Raw genomic sequence first — 19790 nt, 5'->3', positions numbered from 1 at the left:
TGTAAGACAAAGGGCTAATGTGTATGCCTCAAACAGCAATAACCAGGTAGTTGTGGAGCAAACCAAGGATTGTTGATAATAACAGCCAATGATTGTTGGTAACACACGCTGTGAGAAAGAATAAGGTGTGGCTCGTGAAGGTGGCCATACAGAAGTAAGGCAGCACTTTTCCAGGACAAACATCCTTGTTGTACCTTGTGGAGATAAGGACAACACAGCGTAAACACAGGAATGAGACTGAGAAGGGGGTGTGGATTGTAGGGAGGTATGAAAACCACCCAAGATTCCTGAAGCCCTCTGACCCATTTCCAGAAAGGCCTGAAAGAACAGACTTTGTATAATTTGTATAGAAAATGAAAAAGTTATCTCCATGGCAGGGAAAAAAGTATCCTCACAAACCCCAGGCACATGTGCACCCCCAGGTCCCTGGACTCCCCATCAGCTAGATCCATGCTGGAGCCAGAACTCTCTTTCTCTGTGCCTCTGTTGCCTTCCCCCTCCTCTTTAATTCACCTCTCTCTCTCTCTTTCTCTCTCTTTCTCCCCCTCCCCCTCTCTCCCCTTTTACCCTACCCCTTTATCCAAACCCCACTGCCTTGTGCTTATTCTAGGAGATCAGGAGCTATTTTGTACCAATTCTCATGCTAAGTGTGGAATTTACTAATGAAACTTTGTAAGCTTCTGCTGACTGTCTAACTTTAGTTGCTCCCTTTGATGACAAGCCTCTAAAACTTGAGTGTTCCCTTCCACTTGAGGACAGGACACCACAGTGACTAGGAATGGCAATATAACGTGTGTAGAAGAGCAAGCATCAATCTGAAATAAGAACCTTTCAAAGTAAGAGAAAATGGAGGTATAATAATGCCTTTGTACCCTCTTCTGTTGCAGAGGACAATGGATCAGCAGAACAGGCACGATTTGGTGTCACATCCATAGCAATGGTTTATTGTAAGTTGTGGTGTTGAAAGTTGTGTGTAAATAATACACGATAATTCCTGTTCTTATGAGAAATTAAATACTGTGGCAACGCTGCAGCCTTTTCATCTCTATTAATTACCCAAAACATACATAATTCACAGTTTAAAAATACTGTTTCAGACAGCATGAGACTTCTGCTCTTCTTAGGGCTGTCAAGATAAAAAGCATCTGCAAGAAAGCCTCTGACAGAAAATCCAGATAATGGCATTGCAAATACTGATGTGGAAATCCTGTCGCAAACAATGCCATCCATGTGATGTCAGATATAAAGCTTCAGATCAAATGGGGATACTGATACAATTTACTTTCTTTTGTTAGTATTATATAAAGTAAGTAGTTTCTGTTTGGAAATCATGGCTCTGTCTCTGCACTTGCCCTGCATAAATCACAACTGAAGGGTTTTTACACTTGCCTGCAAGGAGAAATGAAATCTCATTATTTTTCTTGTTCTTGTAAAGTGGGACTTTCACTGAGAAATTGGTGGTAATTGCTAGAATCCACCATTTTGAAAGGTAAAGCTTTTCCTGGAGACTGAAAATGGACAAGCAAGGTCTGATGTGGAAAGCCTTTAGCTGCTCTTCTGGTGCTTCTGTACACATGCAAGGTATTCTTGCACATCGTCTGGAGAGCCAAGTATAAGAGGAACTCTTTGGTGAATATTCTCAGGTTTCACATCCAACACTGCTTCAGTCCCTGTAGTTGCCATCCCACCTGCCTGCTCGATGATGAAAGCCATAGGGTTGCATTCATAGAGAAGTCGGAGCTAGAAAGAACAAGGAAACACATGATTGCCTTTGGGGGAAATTATATCAAAGGACTTGCCAAAAGCTAGCTTTCCTTTTGTGATTTTGGAAAATTTTGTCCCAAACTTCAATTGACCCAAGAAGCAATGTCTCTCCGTGAGCCCCTCCTTCCCTCTCTTCTTCTCACCTTCCCTAAAGCCTTCTGTTCAGAGGAGCAGTGCACTGACCATACATCCAGACATCACCACTATTATTTCCAAGCTGATATGCAGTACCAGTGAAGCTGTATTTTGTCAAAAATGTCAAAGTGGGTGTCCCACAGACATCAGCAAAACAGTTAAGCCAGCTAAGCTAACAGTACTGGGAAAGAAAAGCCAAAATATCTTCTCATACGGAGCTTTTATGTGTTAACTCAGAGCTTGGCATAATCATGTTAAGTTTAGTCAGGATATTTTGGAGTTTGAAACTTGATGCTCCCAGTTTCAAATTTCAGGATTTTATTGCTTCTCTTCAGAAATGTAGATAGATACTAGTGGCCTGAACTTATACAGACAGTTGCTTCAGAAGGAGCTGCAGTTATCTATTAAAAGCAAATTTTCCCTTTTGGTTTGGACCCTGATACCTGTTTACATTTTTTTAAAATGTTACCTCTTGGTGTGAGTGTGTTCTGGTGGAATGCAAACTTATTTAGGACATATACCAAAAGTTTCTGTGTTTAAATGAACACCAATGATAGCTGGTCAGTTCTGAGCAGACATTATTTCTGTGGGTTTATCTCTGAAGTGCTCACATACAACAATATTAGCACATATTTTGTTTAACGGACTCTTTACATGTGCAAAAGAGGGAATGCTTTCTGGGGAGAAGGAAGTGTAACAGAATGCTACTGTATATAGAGACAGAGAAACGGATTGAACACAGTACTTCACTACCCATTGTGCCTTTAGCACACTGTAATAAAACCATGATATACCACAAACTTAAATAGCACCATATTACCTTCTTCCTTATCTTTAAAGCCCACTGAAGTGCTACTTCTGGTACAAGGACTCCATCTCACAGGCAACATAGGACCAATACCTTTCACTCTTCTTCCTGTTGGTTGGCCCAAATCTGGAAGATCATGAGCCAGCAAACAGCAGTGGTATCACCATGGAACCACCTTTCAAGTTTCTTGTTGCTAAGCTGTGACTATGCAACTTGAGGAATGCAGTTTTTCTTCAGGTAGCAGTGCAATTGCACTCAGGAATCTTCAGATGGGCTCTGTCTTCAGATAGGTTTAACATTTTTCACCTAATAGAGAACTATAAGTCTTAAGTTTATAAAAAATGTTATTCAAAATATATAATTTGAAAAGAGGATTTGTTTGTTGTAGTGTTTACTGAGCATTTAGTTTTACTTCTTAAAGAAGGAGCTGCATATGTTAGGGCCTACATGCATGTCATTTGCATTTGCTCCAAAGACTTTTGATAATTCCAGTGACATTTGATTCCTTTCAGCTCTCTAACCAAGTGCGTAGACTGTCTTTCAGGGGACATGCCACAAGGGACACTTGCCACAAGAGCATTATTTCTCCAACAAGAAAAGATATATGTGAAAACAACTATATACACCTGCACTCTGAGAAGGAAAGAAAACTTTTATTTGTAATGATAGCATGTTTTGCTTCTTCCATTACTCTCTTTACTATGGCTGTGCAAGCCAGAGCAATCCAATAATAAATGTGGGCCACCTCCTGTGGAAACCTTTATTTCTATGAAGTTATGTACTTTGTTCCTTTGTTCTTTTGTCCTGTTTCTCATTCTCTCTTTTCAACAATGGTTTAATACAGATTTCAAAGCAAAAAGTTTAATTCGAAGAGGCCAGTCAGCACACCCACTTTTTTCACACACAGCAAATTCCTTTTTGGTCTCTTTCTCTCATGTACAAACAGATCCACATCATTTAGCGAGGGGTTTTTGGGTTTTTTTCCCTGGGATGCTGATTCAAGAATTTAAGTAACTTTTGCTTGGACAAACATGCAGATATTTTTTGTTGTGTATCTTGAAGGGAATTCTTTTCCTGTTTTTGCTTTGAGGACCATTTGGATCTGCTGGTATTTTGGTAAATACAAGCTCACCATGATGGAACCAGTAGTCCTCTTTCCCTAGAGACTGTAGACATCAGGATATTCTGACACCAGTGTGGGAGATGGGGCAGATTCCTCCACATACCAGGCATGGATGCAAAAGCATTTAAGTAGAAGGTTTTAAGTACGGTGTAGATCAGGAAAGGATGTGGTGTTGCAGTCAGAACACCATGTCCAATCTATTATGTACTGAGCCAATAATTATATACTTGAGCCAATAATTTCCTAAGGATGACCTGTAGTTTACTGTTGGTCCACAGATAAGCTGTGTGACTAGGTCTCTTAAAAGATATTTGTTTAGAAAGCTGATGATAAGGATATCTGATGCTACAGGAGAGAAGTTGAGGTTGACAATGGTCAAAGACTGACTGCATTGCACTGCACTGCACTGCACTGCACTGCATTGTCATGGTGCATTTTGTACAGATGTCCAAATGGGAATTCATATTTTCCCAAAATACTGATCTCAGCATGCATGAAGCCCACCTTCCACTGTAATCACCTTTTCTGACCAGGTGGCAGAAGCCCGAGTTTGCAGAGCTGGTCATATAAGCTCATTGCCCTTTGGAAACATAACGTAGGAAAACTTGTTTTTCTAGCATTGGACAAAACCCTTTCTGGGGCTCAGCGTATCCCATCGGCTGGTGGGATAACTCTAGTTGTCAGTTTAAAGAGCAGAGGTCCTCCCTGGGTCCGTGTTGTATCCACCAGCTATGCACAGGTGTCTCAATGGGATTCTATGGTACTGAAATATTATCTTTAGAAAATTAATTAAGTCCTTCGTTGTGGTGAAAACCGTTTGAGTAGTTCATAATATAAAAGCACACAGGAAGATTTCTGGCCTAAATTAGCAATTGCCCAAATTTCTTTCCTAAATTCGATTGCACTATCATTTTCATTAATAATTTTTTCCACAGTAGAAACTTATTATTTCTTTATTTAGCTGAACTACTGCTCTGGTAATACTAGAGGTGTTAGGTTGGCTAAGTTCACCAGAAAGGAATTCAATTATATACCTTTCCTTTAGGACTCTTCTGATTAGCAGGATACATGAAAATCCCACCGTACATCAATGTACGATGAACATCAGCTACCATGGACCCCACATACCTGGCACCATATGGGGAACTGCCATCCTGAAAAACATAGAGTAAAGCATTATATTTACCAGGCTAGACAGATAGTAGCATGGAAAAATGTAATTTTGGTATGAAACAGGAATCAATGGCTGCTTATGGATACTGCAAATACCGAAATCAGTCCTAAGCTTAGTCTTTTGTAAGATGTGATCGTCTACAGGCTTCAAAAATAAGTGTTTTAAAGAGCTTCATTCACAGTATGCAAACCAGAGTGCCTGTCATTTGAGTGAACAATTTGGAATCAAACCCCAGCCTGTGAAAAACCAAGGAACTGAAAACTTCTTCACCTTATCAGAACGAGGAAGTAATTTGATTTTTGATCTTTCACTGGTTCCTAAGCCTGAGCATGAGGAGGGATGTCACCCCACTACATGTCCAGATGGTTCCAAGAGGACTCCAACTTTTACCTCTTAGCTTATTTGTCAAGTGGTGAAATTAGTCATAGCATTCATTCTGCCCCTTAATTTGGGAGATAGTGATTTATTCATGAATGTAATTCTCCTTGCTCTCAGCTTAGAAATCGATGTAGTTGAAGGAGAGGTCATTTTAGCAAGAGCAATCAAGGAAGTATTCATGTCAGTCTCAGGTCTGCTGGCCATAAAAATGGTTAGGTAGAAAATATAGAACACAAGCAAGGTGTCTTGAACAAACAGAAGTAGATACAGTAGACAAAATAAGCTCCGCTCAAGAAATGGAATGACATGTCCCCATACTTTTATGAAGGGGAGATACAAAATACAGATGTAAACTGAAGGAAGGCTTTTTAAGAGAAAAATTCTGCTGGTCTTTTCATATCTCTCATTCTGCCTTCAATAAAGCTGGGGAGGAATTTTCATCTTCCCGGAACACTACTAGAGACTGAACTTTGTGCACATTTAATACACATATATGTTTTTATATTACAGTGATAAAAGTCTGAAAAGATCTCGGCATGTTTTTTTCCATGTGGATCAGTTTTCTAATGAAAGATCTTAGCACTTTCTGCAAAGCTCATTCTGTATTGATACTACATCCAGAAAAATACATAGATAACTTGTTCAGCAATGCCAGCTCCAGGACCTTCAGATACCACAAGTTAGTCACCTTTCCCACTAAAATCATAAGGATGGCTGGGGGAAAAATTGGAAAGAAAATAAAGAAAAACATAATTCTATTTTGAGATCACTTTTTCAAATTGTTCAATGCAAGTGTGAAGTTTTGATAAGTACTCTCTTTTAAAATGGGAAAAGATTCTCATGAAATTACATATTATAAAGGAACAGAACATTAGGAAGTTAATTCCTATGCTGCTAAAGATAAGACTTGGATATTTGATATAGCTGATAATAAAATTGAAAAGAGCCCAATTCCAGGCTATGTAATAACCCTTGTTCATGATTCTCGTTGTACCCGTTAGGAGAACTATCAAAAATTCAGAAGAAAACAATGCAAACTATGAAAGACATGATGGATAAGACACAGACTAGAGCGTTTACATTTAGTTTTGTTTAAATCTGGTCCTACTGATTGTAAGCACAAGTGAACAAAGCTTTTAAGTATTTGCTCCCTCTTTTTTTGTAGCTTATGCTCAAATAATTGCATGTTTAGGCTTCAAATGATAGCTCCTCCATCTCACAGTTGTTTGTACTTGTGACTTTGCAAAGTGAAAATCTGACATCAGAAAAAGCCAAACACCTTAAGAGGTATTAAAGAGAAACAAAGGTAAGTTTTCAGTTAACCTCTGGGAAAGATGTAATTATAGTCTCAAATTACCTTTAAAAATACAAGCAAAGGAAGAACTTTCTTTTGTGTTTTCAAAAGGTAATGAACTGAGTCTTAAGAAATGTTTGTTGAACACTAAGAAAAGCCGTAACATATCAACAAGCAGCCCCTGAACCAGACTGCTAAGGATTGCTTCAATGACATTATCAAATAAGACATCTGCAAACCACAGGTATAAAATATACTGACCACAAGCTGCACAGCTGAGCCACCTGTGTGCACATCATCTGACAGGTTTGGAATGTGCTAGGTTTCCTATTCACATGCAGATTATTTACATAATTTGTGTGTACATGGACAGTGTTATGTGAAGGATGCTTTGTGGATTCCCTTCCAACTCAGGATATTCCAAGCTGATGAGATGCCACTGACAATTTTAGTTGCTTCTTACCCAGATAGATATCCACCTGCTATGGACACAGTGCTGGGAATCTGCTGAGAAAAATACAGACGATAAATTCCTCCATTTTGATAAGGTTGTCACTTGAACCACATACTGAAATAAAATTTTTACTTCCTTTAGCGTACAGCTGTCTGCATGGGAAGAATAAATACTCCTTAGTTAGTGAAATGTTATTTCTTGTTTCTCCAGTTTTGTTGCTCATGCATTTTTTTTACAGATGAGGAAGTTAATAGGTATTGTATGCATGTTGGCGTATTGCCCAGGCTTTCTTCTCAAACAGCATGACAGAGCATGAATGCTAGACAGGTACATCCCAAGTTCTCAGTAATGCCGCGCTCTGTGTTTGCTCAATAAGTCCTTCTGATTGTTCAGTCAATGCCAAAGAAAGAGTTGGGGAACCTTCATGTTCCCTTGGTCAGCGTCCATGGTGTTTGAGTAGACAGGTGGCTACTCTTCATTTTACCCCTTCTGCTGCTTTTTTTTTGCTTGATGCAAATGATCAAAAATTATTCATAACAGATAAGTCCTGTAATTTTTTTCTTCACATTCTGATAGAAGTCAATTTTTAATTTCTTTATTCTACTGATTTCTGGCAGCCCTGTTCTTCCACAGCAGAACAAGACCAGGTTTTTCTTACATAAATATGATGACTAGGAGAGGAGGGGGGCAAGAAATCTTTTCTGAAGACCACAACAGCAACACCTTGCATCCCTTACTCCACATAGAGATGCGGTGACAAAAGTGTAGTGGTTTTACTAGCTTTTTTGTGTCACTCAGACACAGCTTGGCTAGTTGACAGAAGAATGCTTCCTAGTGAAATGTGCTGTTGATGGCAAGTTTTTAATGATACTGCTGAGACAAATCCTTAGCCAGGGAGTCTCAAGTGCATAGGTCCCATCATCAGCAAACTGTGATGGGACTCAGCTTCTCTTGTGCCTGACTGTAGGAAGCAAAGATAAAAATAGGTGTCATAGCAAAGTGTGATAATGTCCAAAGGGTGTTTCCAAATTCTTCCATGGGTGAACCAGTGCCAGAGAGAAGCTAAGGCCTTGCAGCCATTATGGGAGGAAGAACCCCTTTTGGGGAGGAGTTATAGTAAAATCTGTGCAGAGACAGTTTCTGGCCCAGCAGTGCCCATTAAGCATTGCAGACTGGAGTAAACACATTGCATTACAGGCAAATTTGCAAACAGAAATTTGGTCTTCAAACTGGTTAAGCAGCAGCATGATTTTGTCATGCTTAATAAAAAGTTAGCTTTACTCTCATACCAGAAGAGATGTGGTTAGACATACATTACTCACTTCATGATAATACTAGGAGGCTTAGGTCTGACCTGCACGACACCAGCATTTCTCTAGTGCTTTTTATTCAGAATTGATGCCTTAGGTAAATGGTGATCCACAAGAAACTTTGAGGGTCAATGCAGCTTTGTAGTCCAAACTGTCTGCTCTGAGACACTGATGTTAGACAGTAAAGGGAAATCTCTCTTTTACTCATGAATAGTTGATTTTTAGTGTTTCGTTGCCGATGACAATGATACAGAACATAGGATGTGTTGTGGACAATATTCTACTTTTGTTTGCCTGTTTTATTTTTAACTGTTCAGTTTTTTGTGGCAATGTCAGAGAGACATCTGAACAGCATGTTGACCAAGAATCACAGAAATGAGTTAATACAGGTAAGATCAAAGGAAGAAAAATGCAAGAAAGTGACAAATAGCTAAAATTGATGCCTAGTCTCTTGGCTTCTAGTGGCCAGAAGAATATAGGGTGGATGATCTGCCTGAATAAGAAGGTGTTCCCTGATGCCCACATGTCAGTTCCTCCTCAAGTCACAGGCAGGGGATATCCAGCAGACATCCTCACTATCCTTCTGCATGCTGGAGAGAAGGGGACAGAGACCAAAGCTGTGAAAACTCCACCTGGCTCCTGTAGGGAGAGTAGGAACATCACCCATGTGGCTGTAGCTGGTTAGGTTTGCAGATGAGGCCAGAAAGCATGTTTCATGCTACATGGGAATGTTAGCACCTTTTCTGTCTAGTCCTCCCCACAATGCAAATAAAATGTCCTTTCCAAATCAAGGAACTGAGTTATGCTGTTTCCGAAACTCAGATTCATAACAAGCTTCAGATGGGCAGGGCACTGCCTTGTGCTTCATGGCCATAACATTTATGCCTCAGCCCCTCTCATGCAGACAATTGTACATCTCAGAGCAGCAAAAAATGTGCTTGTTCAGTACAACTAAGGAGATTTCCCCTGCCCCAAATAACCCATGTACTTCTGTGCTGCAACAAAAACATCTGCCAACTTCTGTTGCATTAGACCAACAATTTCAATAGGTTTTCATCAAATGCACAGATTTGAGATAAAATAGTGTTTGCAAACGAGTTTTTTCTGGTATGTCCTAAATTAAAGATTTAGTAAGTCACATGATACAGCTGTCCTCACTGATCCTGTGGTGAAATACTTCTGCCTGGTCTTTCCACTGAGTTTGAAATCTCCTCAGTCTTTTCCTTGTTGCATGGGGCTGATGCATTTAAGAGTTTTACTTTAAGTAACACTGGTGCTTTGCAAAACCACAAATTAATAAGTCCAGTCTTAGTGCATTATACTGAATACATAGCCTATTATAACATGAGCAGAATGAGAAGCACAGAGGTCCTTCCCTTGGACTAGGTTTCAGGAAGTATGAAAGTTGTGTCCTGGGCTTCTGCTTCTCTCACAGCTGAAATGAATGCAGACTTTGAAGTCTCAAAATAACCTCAAATATTCAAAGTTAATATATTAAGAATGCTGTGATGTGACACTCTTTGTAGTTACAATCTGGGTAACATGAAAAAGGGCGTTTGATATTCAGTCAGTAGTCTTGCAGCTATAGCCGATGGAGTAAATCCAGGTTGTTTAGCTCAGAAGGAGGAGCTTATCATGGGACTATAGTTTAAATGATTACTCATTATATTTCCCTTGTACAGCACCCTGAGGTTTTAACACAAACCATATTACAAATATATGACAACATATGACAACTAATAACTTAAAAATAATATGATTTTTTTTAATAGGAAGAGTTTATAAACCAGTTTCCTGACCAAATTAAGTCCTGGGTTGATCCACATCACAATATTTCATTATGAATTACTCTTCATATAGCTTCCAGCTTTCCACATTGAGAGCTTGTGTTCTGTCCTCCTAGCATTGATAAGAGGCCATACAAAATTGTATTTCTCCAAGGAAGTTCATCAGACATGGGATGTCCCTCTTTTAACAACCAAATATAGTGAAATTGTGCCTCACATCATGTGTTTGGGTTTTCTCCCCAGCCTATAGGTTGGTTCATGCTCCATATGATGCAAGTAGACCATGTAAGAATGATACTACATTTTCAGATGCAAGCAGATACAGGAAGGTGAAGGTGATGCTACCCAGATTCCAGCAAGCACCTTCTGAGCAGCACATGGAATCTAGCTCTAAATGCCCAGCTGCATGTATGACTGAACTGCATATTCAGATAAAGCTAAAAAATGAGGGTATCCCCAAATTTGGTGTGCACAGTTCCAGATCTTTGTTGAAAGATCTGGCTCTTCAGCACATTTCCCTTCACACGAACAAGATATGATTTTATTTACCGAAGTCTAAGTTATAAAAGATGTCAGGATGCCAAATAAAAAGCTCCATTAGATGCATATCTAAAATGGACCTGATGGTATAAAAGGGTTACATGGGTCTGAACTCAGAAAGACCTTCAAATCCTTTTCCATCAGCCAGGACTGCATGGAATGCAGTGCTAGCCAGTGCATGGTACATTGGGTACAGTGCTAATATTTTCTTACCTCAGGGAATTTCTTCTTTTGCAAATATTCTGTCATTGCAGGATCAAAATACTTTGCATAACCTTCATTGAGACTGTATACTTTCCCCTTCTTCTTGATTTTAACATCTCTGTCCACCAAAATAAATTCACCAAGACCCTGCAGGACAGGATAAATGAGATATTAGCAAGCAGCAGAAAATTTTGTTGACTTTCCGTAACAGTTGTCACACTAGAGATGGCAGAAATGCTAGCACAGCTTGATCCTTTCAGCACCAGTCTGGTGTATAACCTCACAGTATTTCAAAAGAGACAAAAGCAGAGAATTTGCATTAAATTAATGAAAACTTGTCACATTGGTACTATAAACAAAATTGAATTGGTATAGAGTATCAAAAGAACATGAATCAGCCCTGATAGCAGATGGATAATGAATCTCTGTCCACAAATCATAAGATTCCAATTAAGAAATGATGCTGTCTTCTAATTTTTGAACCCTTCTTGCCTGGCTTGTCTAAATATCTTAAAGTGAATGTGGTCAGCTACCCTCATGTGTTGCTGTCTGCAGTTTGATTTAAATTTCTACCTTCTCTGTCTCAACCAAAGCAGTTCATCCCCCAGTTCTTCCCACTAGGAATGAGACTATTTACAAAGGTTACAAGAAGTTTTGGTAATAATTCACCCTTTTATTAAAAAAAAACCAAAACAAAACAACATAAGAAACAAAACTCCTATGTAATTGCCCACATCTAATTCTGGTTTTACAAATGAATGATCTTCCTACATTCCCACAGTAACACTCATTGTGTTCCTGGGCACTGAAGAGTGGCACATGTTCAGTTGTACAGGCATTATCGTGCTTTTGCAAATTTTTGGGTATGCACATTAGGTGACAGCCATACAACTGTACTGCACTCAGGAAATGAAACATCACCGGGCATGAGCTATCAAAAAAATGGTCCTTGCCTCAGGCTAAAGAGTGAACATGCTGATGTTCTTCTTCAGACAGAAAAATCAAGAATAAAATAAACACAGGTTCCTTTAAGTGAAGACAAAGACGCTGTACAGATTAAATTTTCTGAAGTGTTGGTTTGAAGGAAGAGGGTTTCAAACCCAAAGAATTTAACTTAATTTCTCTTCTATTGAGTAGAAGAAAACCAAGAAGGTATTGCAATCCACATGCTCATGTATTATTAAATACTTGTAAAGAGAAGTTGGGCTGCTCCAGGACATGGAAAAAAGAAGTGCGTAAAGTGGACAGATTATAGAGACAAGGATTAACAAAAACAAGTAAAACCAAGCACAGGAAGCTCTAAAAGATAGTGCCTATGTGATCAACACCACTACTGTACCGGATCGAGCATGAAGCAGTCCACTCCTTGGCCTGTGGAGAGGGCAACCAGCGTAGCACTACCATACAGGGCATAGCCTGCAGCAACAATATTGCGTCCGGGCTGTAAAGCATCTTTTTCAGAGGGCTCATTGTCTGTTTCCTGTGAGGAAATATTACCATTGGACCAAAGGTTAAATTCTGATAATGAACAATAAAAATAACATTTCAATAACAATGTGTGACAGATTTCCTTTTTCTGTCTGTACAGGCCTTTGCAACAACCAAAACAGAGATTGTTCCCACTCATTAAGGGCAAGTTTGGTACTGGTACATGTACATGCTGGGACAGGACGCTGAGAGTTTGTTATTTTGTACAAGTCACGCAATCAATATGATACCTGACACAAAGCTGATCCCTTAGCATTACAGCCCAGACTATTAATTAAGAATCATCAGAAATCTGAGACAGAGCAGAGGTACTAATTTTCTGTAAATGTAACATAACCTATCACACTGACACCCCTCAGAGGGAATAACTGAGAGATAAATGCTGTAACTGACATTACAGACAAAATGCTTCCATAGTACAGAATAAAAGGGTATAAGGCACATCATGATGGAACTGAGTTTGTGCCTTGGTCTCTGCTGAGTGAAGAGACGCATAACTGAAGGGATATAAATGTTCATGTATTATATACACGTGTTCATCATATTATATACAAAATAACATGCATTTGATGATGTAAAGTGTGCACGTGTGCAGGTATGCATATATAACTCTACACAGAACATTCAGGGGCATTTTACTTCATGCTTTAAATCAATTGCTGACATTCATATTTTGTTTTGGCACTTTGGTTATCATGGAACAACAGTAGCCCGAGCAGCCATGGTGCAAATATTTCCAGCCAGCCCAAGGGGTGTGCCTCAGCCACAGCTTACAAGAGTTTGTCTGGTGGGCTAAAGAAGGACGACAGCCAACCATACTTGGAAAGGCTGGTTCCAGCCTTCACCTCCTGCAACTACAAAATGGGGAGGGTTTTTTTGATATCAATGTTTATTTGAAAGTTCACCAGTTGCGGTGGGTCTTGTGTGGATGTTTTGATGGTAGCCCATGAGGAATTGAAATGAGAAACCCCCTCTTTCTTCAGTCTATGGCTTAGTATTTTATTGTTCCAAACTCAGACAGTTTCTCAGTGACTGCAAGGGCTTATTTAGATTGAGTAGCAGCTAAATAGAAAGAGCAGGTCTAGCCCTGAACATTTGGTTAAAAAAATGTAAAGATGCATGAAGACTCTCGTGTGTAGAAAATAAAATATTTGCCCATGAGGGTCCTAGCAAGGTGATCCCATTCATCGTTGTATGCCAACACCCTGAGGAAAACTGAGATGTGGGACACCAAAATGACACCTTTCTTGGTACATGAAGACAGTAATTTCACATCAAAATGTTTTTATTTTCAGCTGAAAGACTTTGTTACTTTTGTTTCTTCACTTACAGTTTTAAAGTGTATTTTGCTCAAAATATTATTATTATTATTATTTTGCCAAGTTCTCCAGTGGAAATAAAAAATCCAGTTGACAGACAGCTCTTTATGGAAGCTGAAATATAGCATGTACAAATATATGTGGTAGTCAGTCCCTTGAAATTATATCAAGCTGCTTATTCTGAGAGGTTATAATGCAGATAATGAAGGAAGAGTAGTTTAAGCTTTTGTTTGCATATTTCAGAGCTTTGAATATTGACTAATAGTAGCCAATACTTGGCGAAACAATCCTTACAATACCAACTATTATGGCCTACATAGCATCATCTCTTTCAAAATTACATCCCTATGGCACATGCATCTCACCACCAAAAGCAATGGTTGTCTATAGCAGACTAATTATTTGCAACATCAAATGCAGAATTAAACATGTATTTACACAGTTTCAAACATATTATAGTTGTCATAGCTTTTTGTATGCTCTTCTCATCAAAGAAAACAGTTTTGTATAAATAGAGCAAAGTGGTTTGTTTTCTAGTATACAGTGTGTACACAATATATGTAACTTCTGGTTATAAATATACCGGTTTTAAATATATTTTTTTCTGAGATGAGCTTTTCAGTCCTATTAAATGCACTTTCTATGTTAATATGGCTGAGAAGCTATATGTATGTTGACTATTCTGAAAAAAAAAAGAGGAACTCCTCCCTCAAGGTATGGGCAGTTGGGCCTAATTCACTTGTTTTTTCATCCTTGTTCACAACTGTGTTTCCAAGAGCTAGCTTCCAAAAAGAAGGAGAAAAGCTCAGTTTGAAACAAACATTTTGCAGACCTAGTTAGAATGTGAAAAAGCTACATATCAGCTGATACTTCAATGTTAGTACTGCAAGAGTTTTGTCCTGCCAAGTACCATGTACTATTAAACAAACCAGGGAATTAAGCTGGCCAGTACACTCTGACAATTGCTATTTTCTCTTCTTTCTGGTGCACAGATGGATCTCCTGTCCATTATATTTTGAATATGATGGTGGTAGTGAAACCTTCATGCAATGCAATAAAATATGCAGATGGACTGCAAATAATGAGTTGTAGTGACTCTGCCACTGTAATCCATTATTGGTGTGAAGCAGATGAAACAAGAGTTGCAGAGTTTGGCTACAGGGGTACCCTCAGGTGATATCTGAGTTTGAAATTTTTTGTGTGTGTGATTTTCCTGCCATTGATCATGAGGGAATTCTCATTACCACTGCGAGCAGCACTAAAATGACTTGATTTCCAGGTCTCCATTTGTATTAGGTGTTTCGTGAGTATCCTTTGTGTTTATACTGAATTCTTACACCTTCTCTGTGAAGGACCATGTGCAGGGGAGGCCATTGTCTTCCTGACAATGAAGGGTAGCAAATAAAACACATCAGAGGCATTGGGCAAAGTTACAAACTAAAACCAGAGTGAAACAAAGCAAGATAGTTTCATAGCATATTTGTGCAATACGAATTAACAGATGTAGGTTCAGCTGAGTGGAATGAAAACCCAGGAAGAACCCAAGCAAAAAATATTTATTGTCACCACATCCTGATGCTTTGGCAACTGACAGCTCCTCAGCGGCAGCAGCTGTCGAGGCCCAATCCTCTGCTGATTCTGCCAGGCTCCTCCCTCAGCCCCACTTTTCTGGTGTTTCTGATTTTCAACAGCACCACCCTTGTTTCAGAAATCAGAGGCCAGGTGGAAAATGAAATAAACCTGAGATAGTATTCATTTCCTCACGGCTTTCACTAAGAAACTGATACAGTGCTTTTCCAACATGAGGAAATGGTCCTTCCCACCATGGTGGAGGCTTTGGATTGGGAGCCATCAGACAACTGTTTTCAGGACTGAAATATAATGTCCAAGTCTGGCCTTTCTATAAGGGTGCTTATTATCTGTTACTTTTTTTTCTAAAATAAGCCAAATGTTTCTGCTCTAAAGAGTGTACCTTTGGAAATGAAGCTAAGGTGAGACATGGTGAAAAAATTAGTCATGCGCTCATCTCAGAATTGGTCGGTGCTACGGTTCATCATTTGGAATCACAATTGGTCTACCTTTTCAAAAGTGTTGTTAATGAACTTTAAATTGATGAAATTATGTTTTCTTTCTTAATTGATACTTATCCACTGGAATAAATATCTCACTTTCATTCTTTCACACTGCCCTTTAGTAACAGTCAATAAAGCACTTATTCAATAATTTCAAAGGATTTGAAATTAGTAGTGTTTAAATGTAATAGTGTTGCTATGATACTGTGCTGAGAGGAAGGTACATTAATTAACTTGTACTTTGTAATTAGCATTTTAATGGAAAGTGCTATTTAAGTGAAAGCCTGTAAATTCAACATTGTTTCTAACTTTCCAGAGAAAAATGAAAATTTTCTTGTAAAGTTGATCTTTTAATTGACAAATGCTGCTTCATTCCATTCTAACAGCAGCATTTTCATTTGGATCTGAACTATTTGTACAAAGCAATGTAATTTTATTTCTATGAAGCTCTGAAAGGCGTCTACCCACATGGAAACTGGTAAATTAGAAACTGTTTATAACAAATATGTTAATATACAATACAACAACTGTGAAAGGATCACAAAATTATTTGAAATCTTGAGCATTTGGAAATCTGGAAAATGTTCTTATTCTGAAGCAGAATCCTGGGCAGTCCATAGTCTTCATACATATTATAGGTAAGTAAAAGATGGCAGAGAAATCTAATTGGTATTTCAATCTTCTAAGCTATATTAATCACACTGAGCACTTGCCTTTATAGTTACACAGTTAACTGTAAGTTAACACAGACTAAGTTAACACAGCATTTCTAAAGAGAAAGATGATGTTTAGTATTTGTAAGATGGTTCTTACTACCTTTAAGAATGTTGGACAATGCAGCTATTGCCTACTGCAAATACTGGGAGCTGATGTTGTCATTTAGGGTATCTTTGGAGAGATAGATGAAAAGGGTGGCAGTCCCTTTGCTTAACATAAGAACACATTTCCTGGATTTCATGAATACAAATAAACTCTTTTCCCTGCAAAAAGCAAGATACTCCATGGTACTGGAGGTAGCCCCGGGGATGCTTTTTCCAAAATCATACCCAGGCACCACCTCAGTGTTGTCTGGCCTGTACTGCATCTATGGTGTGGTTTTGCACTAACCATTAACTGTGGACAGCCAAATTCCAGGACTTGGCTTGTGCCACGACCCTCTTGAGATTGTGCCATAACTATTTGATTCACTAGTAGATGCATATTCTCAACAGTGATGACTATTGTATTACCTACAAGATGTAAAAACCAAGGACTAGCCAGCTGAAAATTATGAGCAAAGAGGTGAGAGAGACTTTAAAAACATGTCTTCATTTGTTTGAAGTGTAACATCTGAATTTGCAAAGACTTTTTTGAAGTCACAAGTAGTGTAAACAGTTATTTCACAATAGCAATGGCTGAGGGTCTCCCACAGTCATATGACCGCGAGCTCAGGCTTCGGAAAAAACACGAACTGCTGGGAGATTAGCAAACAAATCACAAGACTTGGCATGACTGTAACTACTAGCATTTGTAATTGACTGCGTAGCTGCTGTTCTGTGCAGCCCATGGGAGCAGACATGCTACGGATGAATGAAGGTGATTGCTTCCTTCAGCCTCCATCGTCACCATGCTTGTGAACCCCCATCCAGGACAGGCACAGCAGCTGGCGCTGCGAGGCCACCGCGCTGCTGACCACGGCACGGTTCAGGGCCGCCAGCCCCTCGCAGTGCGTGTCCAAGAGGCACCGTAACACTGAGCCAAGCATCACTGAAGGAGCTAACCAGCTGCCCTGCGGGTGAGATGGTTGTAGTTAAGGGCCTTTGTGTGCGGAGGAGGGAAGTGCTGCCACCTAACAATTCCATGGGGCTGGCTGTCCCCTTCCTGTGAATTCAGACAGCGTTTTAGCACACGTGAATAACAAGTGTTCGTCTACTCTTTCTGAGGCTACGTTTTTCCCAGAGACACCTAAGGGACCTAGGAAAGAAACTAGGCAGGATATTTTTCTTTCACCAAGTGAATCGTGCCATGTGTGACTTGCCCATCCTCTTACCTTTTTGTAGATAGCAAATATTGTTCCTATTGGTGCCAAGCAGTCTATATTGGACGAACCATCAAGGGGGTCAAAGCACACCACATATTTACCCTAAAAGAGAAGTGGCAAGGGAAGCATTACATAATGTGTTGTTTTGCATTATTATTTCCTTTTACTTGAAAACATGTTTTTGTGTCTGCATTTAGCCCTCCAAACATGCCTGCTATGTCTCGTCAGAGGAGGCTGCACTGGTGACCCAGCTGGCGCTGCAGCACAGCACCGACCCCCAAGGGCCTGCCAGAGAAATTGGAGAGGACATGTTTCTGCTTAGACAGTACAAATAGATGACAGAGGAGCAGTCCTCTGCTGCCAAGCAGTGCAAGAAAAGCAGCGCAGTTTAAAAGCAAAAGGAGTGACTCATTCTGGAAGCAAGTATCTTTCTTCCCCGAATAGATTTGTTTAGTTTTGCTACTTTTTGCTGCGAATGAAAGGATTTCGCTGTGTTGTGAGGTTTGAGAGTAAGAAGGCAGAAAGAAAAAATCTTCAGGAAAGGGCAGGGTTACATCAGCGTGAACAGCAACTCGCTGTAATAGGATCCCCTCCTGGGGGAAGCCTGATGAAGCAGTCAGGTGTTTCCTTTGGACATGTAACATAAAACTCAGTTCTGCCAGCCTCTCATCTCATTTTATCTTGCTAAATACTAATGTAATCCAAAACCATTGCACCGGTGGTCAGGGAATGTAATAGTACACTTACACCTGGGATTTGGGATGTGTTAACAAGCTTAAAAATAATTAGTCTCCTCCCTTCACAAAACTTTAATAATAATTTTACTCTCCACGTCTCTTTTAGCTGTTGAAATCGTGCCATGCACTACAGTTATTAATGAAAACAGCGCAGAAATGGTGCAAATTTTCTGAATTCCCTTGGGAAGGGTTGGGTTTGGGGGCCAGGGCCAGGTTTCATACTTGAAGCAAGAGTGCCACCTGCTGCTGCCTGAGCCGACAACCCCCACCCCTCCCACCCCCCGCCCTAAGGCACAGACCCTCTTGTCTTTCGGGATGATGATGGCCTCCTTGTTCTCCTCTGTGACCAGGACGCAGGTGCTGTAGGAGGACTGGAGCATATTAATCACCAGGGAGTTGGATAATACATCCAGCTTCTTCACCTCATCACCCGTCACATTCACAGTGCCAGCTATACCAAACCTATAGAACAGTAAAATCGTCAAGCAACCTGAAGGAGGCCAACATTACAGACTTTTAGGAAAAAAACCCCAACAAGTCAAGGTGGTTCCTTCCTCTTATCTTCCTACACCTTTATATCATCTTTGGATTAAACAGCTAAGGTGCATTATAAGACTCTTGCTGCTGCTAGAAAATAAAAGCATGCATGAGAAAGAGAAAGGACAATGGTATAATTTTGGGGCTTTACCTGTGTCCTTTTGGTCCTGTGTGGATGTTCTCCAGGCCAGAAGCAGAGCCTACAGCCCAGGTGCTAAGTGCCAGGCTTCCCTAGCAGTTCCATGAAGCAGCTGGCTGCAGTTTCAAGGAAGCAGAAAATGCAGTGAGCATCTGCATTATTTTCTGCCACCAGCTGCTGAGAGCTCTGTGATGGTCCTTTAACCCACATTCACTCAGTCCCCAGCCAACCCCAAATTAGGACTTCAAAGACATCCCCAGGGAATTTGCCATATGGAACTGTATCTCAGGATCAAGGTCTGTTTTGTTCCATGATCCTCAGCTGAGTTAGGATGATGCTTCCTTTCCCTATCCTGGTTTTAGAGGTATGCTAATGACATTGACACAGTATAGTAGTAGGGGGGGGGGTGGAGAAAGGAGGAGAAAGAGGCAAGTAATTAGTCCCTAGGATGATGTTGGTCAGTTGCAGGCCTTAGCTGGGAGTGGAGTAGGTCTTTTGTCTTACTCA

At 39.9% G+C, this 19790-nt stretch overlaps 1 protein-coding gene across 2 annotated transcripts in view; it reads right to left on the bottom strand.

Annotated features, from left to right (window-relative positions):
* Positions 1-916: 916 nt before the first annotated feature.
* LOC104692010 (fructose-1,6-bisphosphatase isozyme 2) overlaps positions 917-19790 on the bottom strand; it is a 21046-nt gene continuing 2172 nt past the window's right edge. The window contains exons 2-7 of one of the 2 annotated variants that reach the window (XM_010403729.3): positions 18907-19069; positions 17880-17972; positions 12311-12451; positions 10981-11118; positions 4865-4984; positions 917-1740 (exon numbers count right to left, since the gene is read on the bottom strand). In XM_010403729.3, coding sequence (XP_010402031.1) covers positions 1546-1740; positions 4865-4984; positions 10981-11118; positions 12311-12451; positions 17880-17972; positions 18907-19069 — 850 coding nt within the window. In that variant the 3' untranslated portion in view covers positions 917-1545. The remainder of the gene's footprint in view (positions 1741-4864; positions 4985-10980; positions 11119-12310; positions 12452-17879; positions 17973-18906; positions 19070-19790) is intronic. The other variant, XM_019288368.2, reaches the window with a different exon arrangement.

The sequence above is a fragment of the Corvus cornix genome, chromosome Z, assembly GCF_000738735.6.
Source record: "Corvus cornix cornix isolate S_Up_H32 chromosome Z, ASM73873v5, whole genome shotgun sequence".
Taxonomy (NCBI): domain Eukaryota; kingdom Metazoa; phylum Chordata; class Aves; order Passeriformes; family Corvidae; genus Corvus; species Corvus cornix.
The sequence above is the reverse complement of the archived record's forward strand: the minus strand, read 5'-3'. Positions and strand labels throughout refer to the sequence as shown.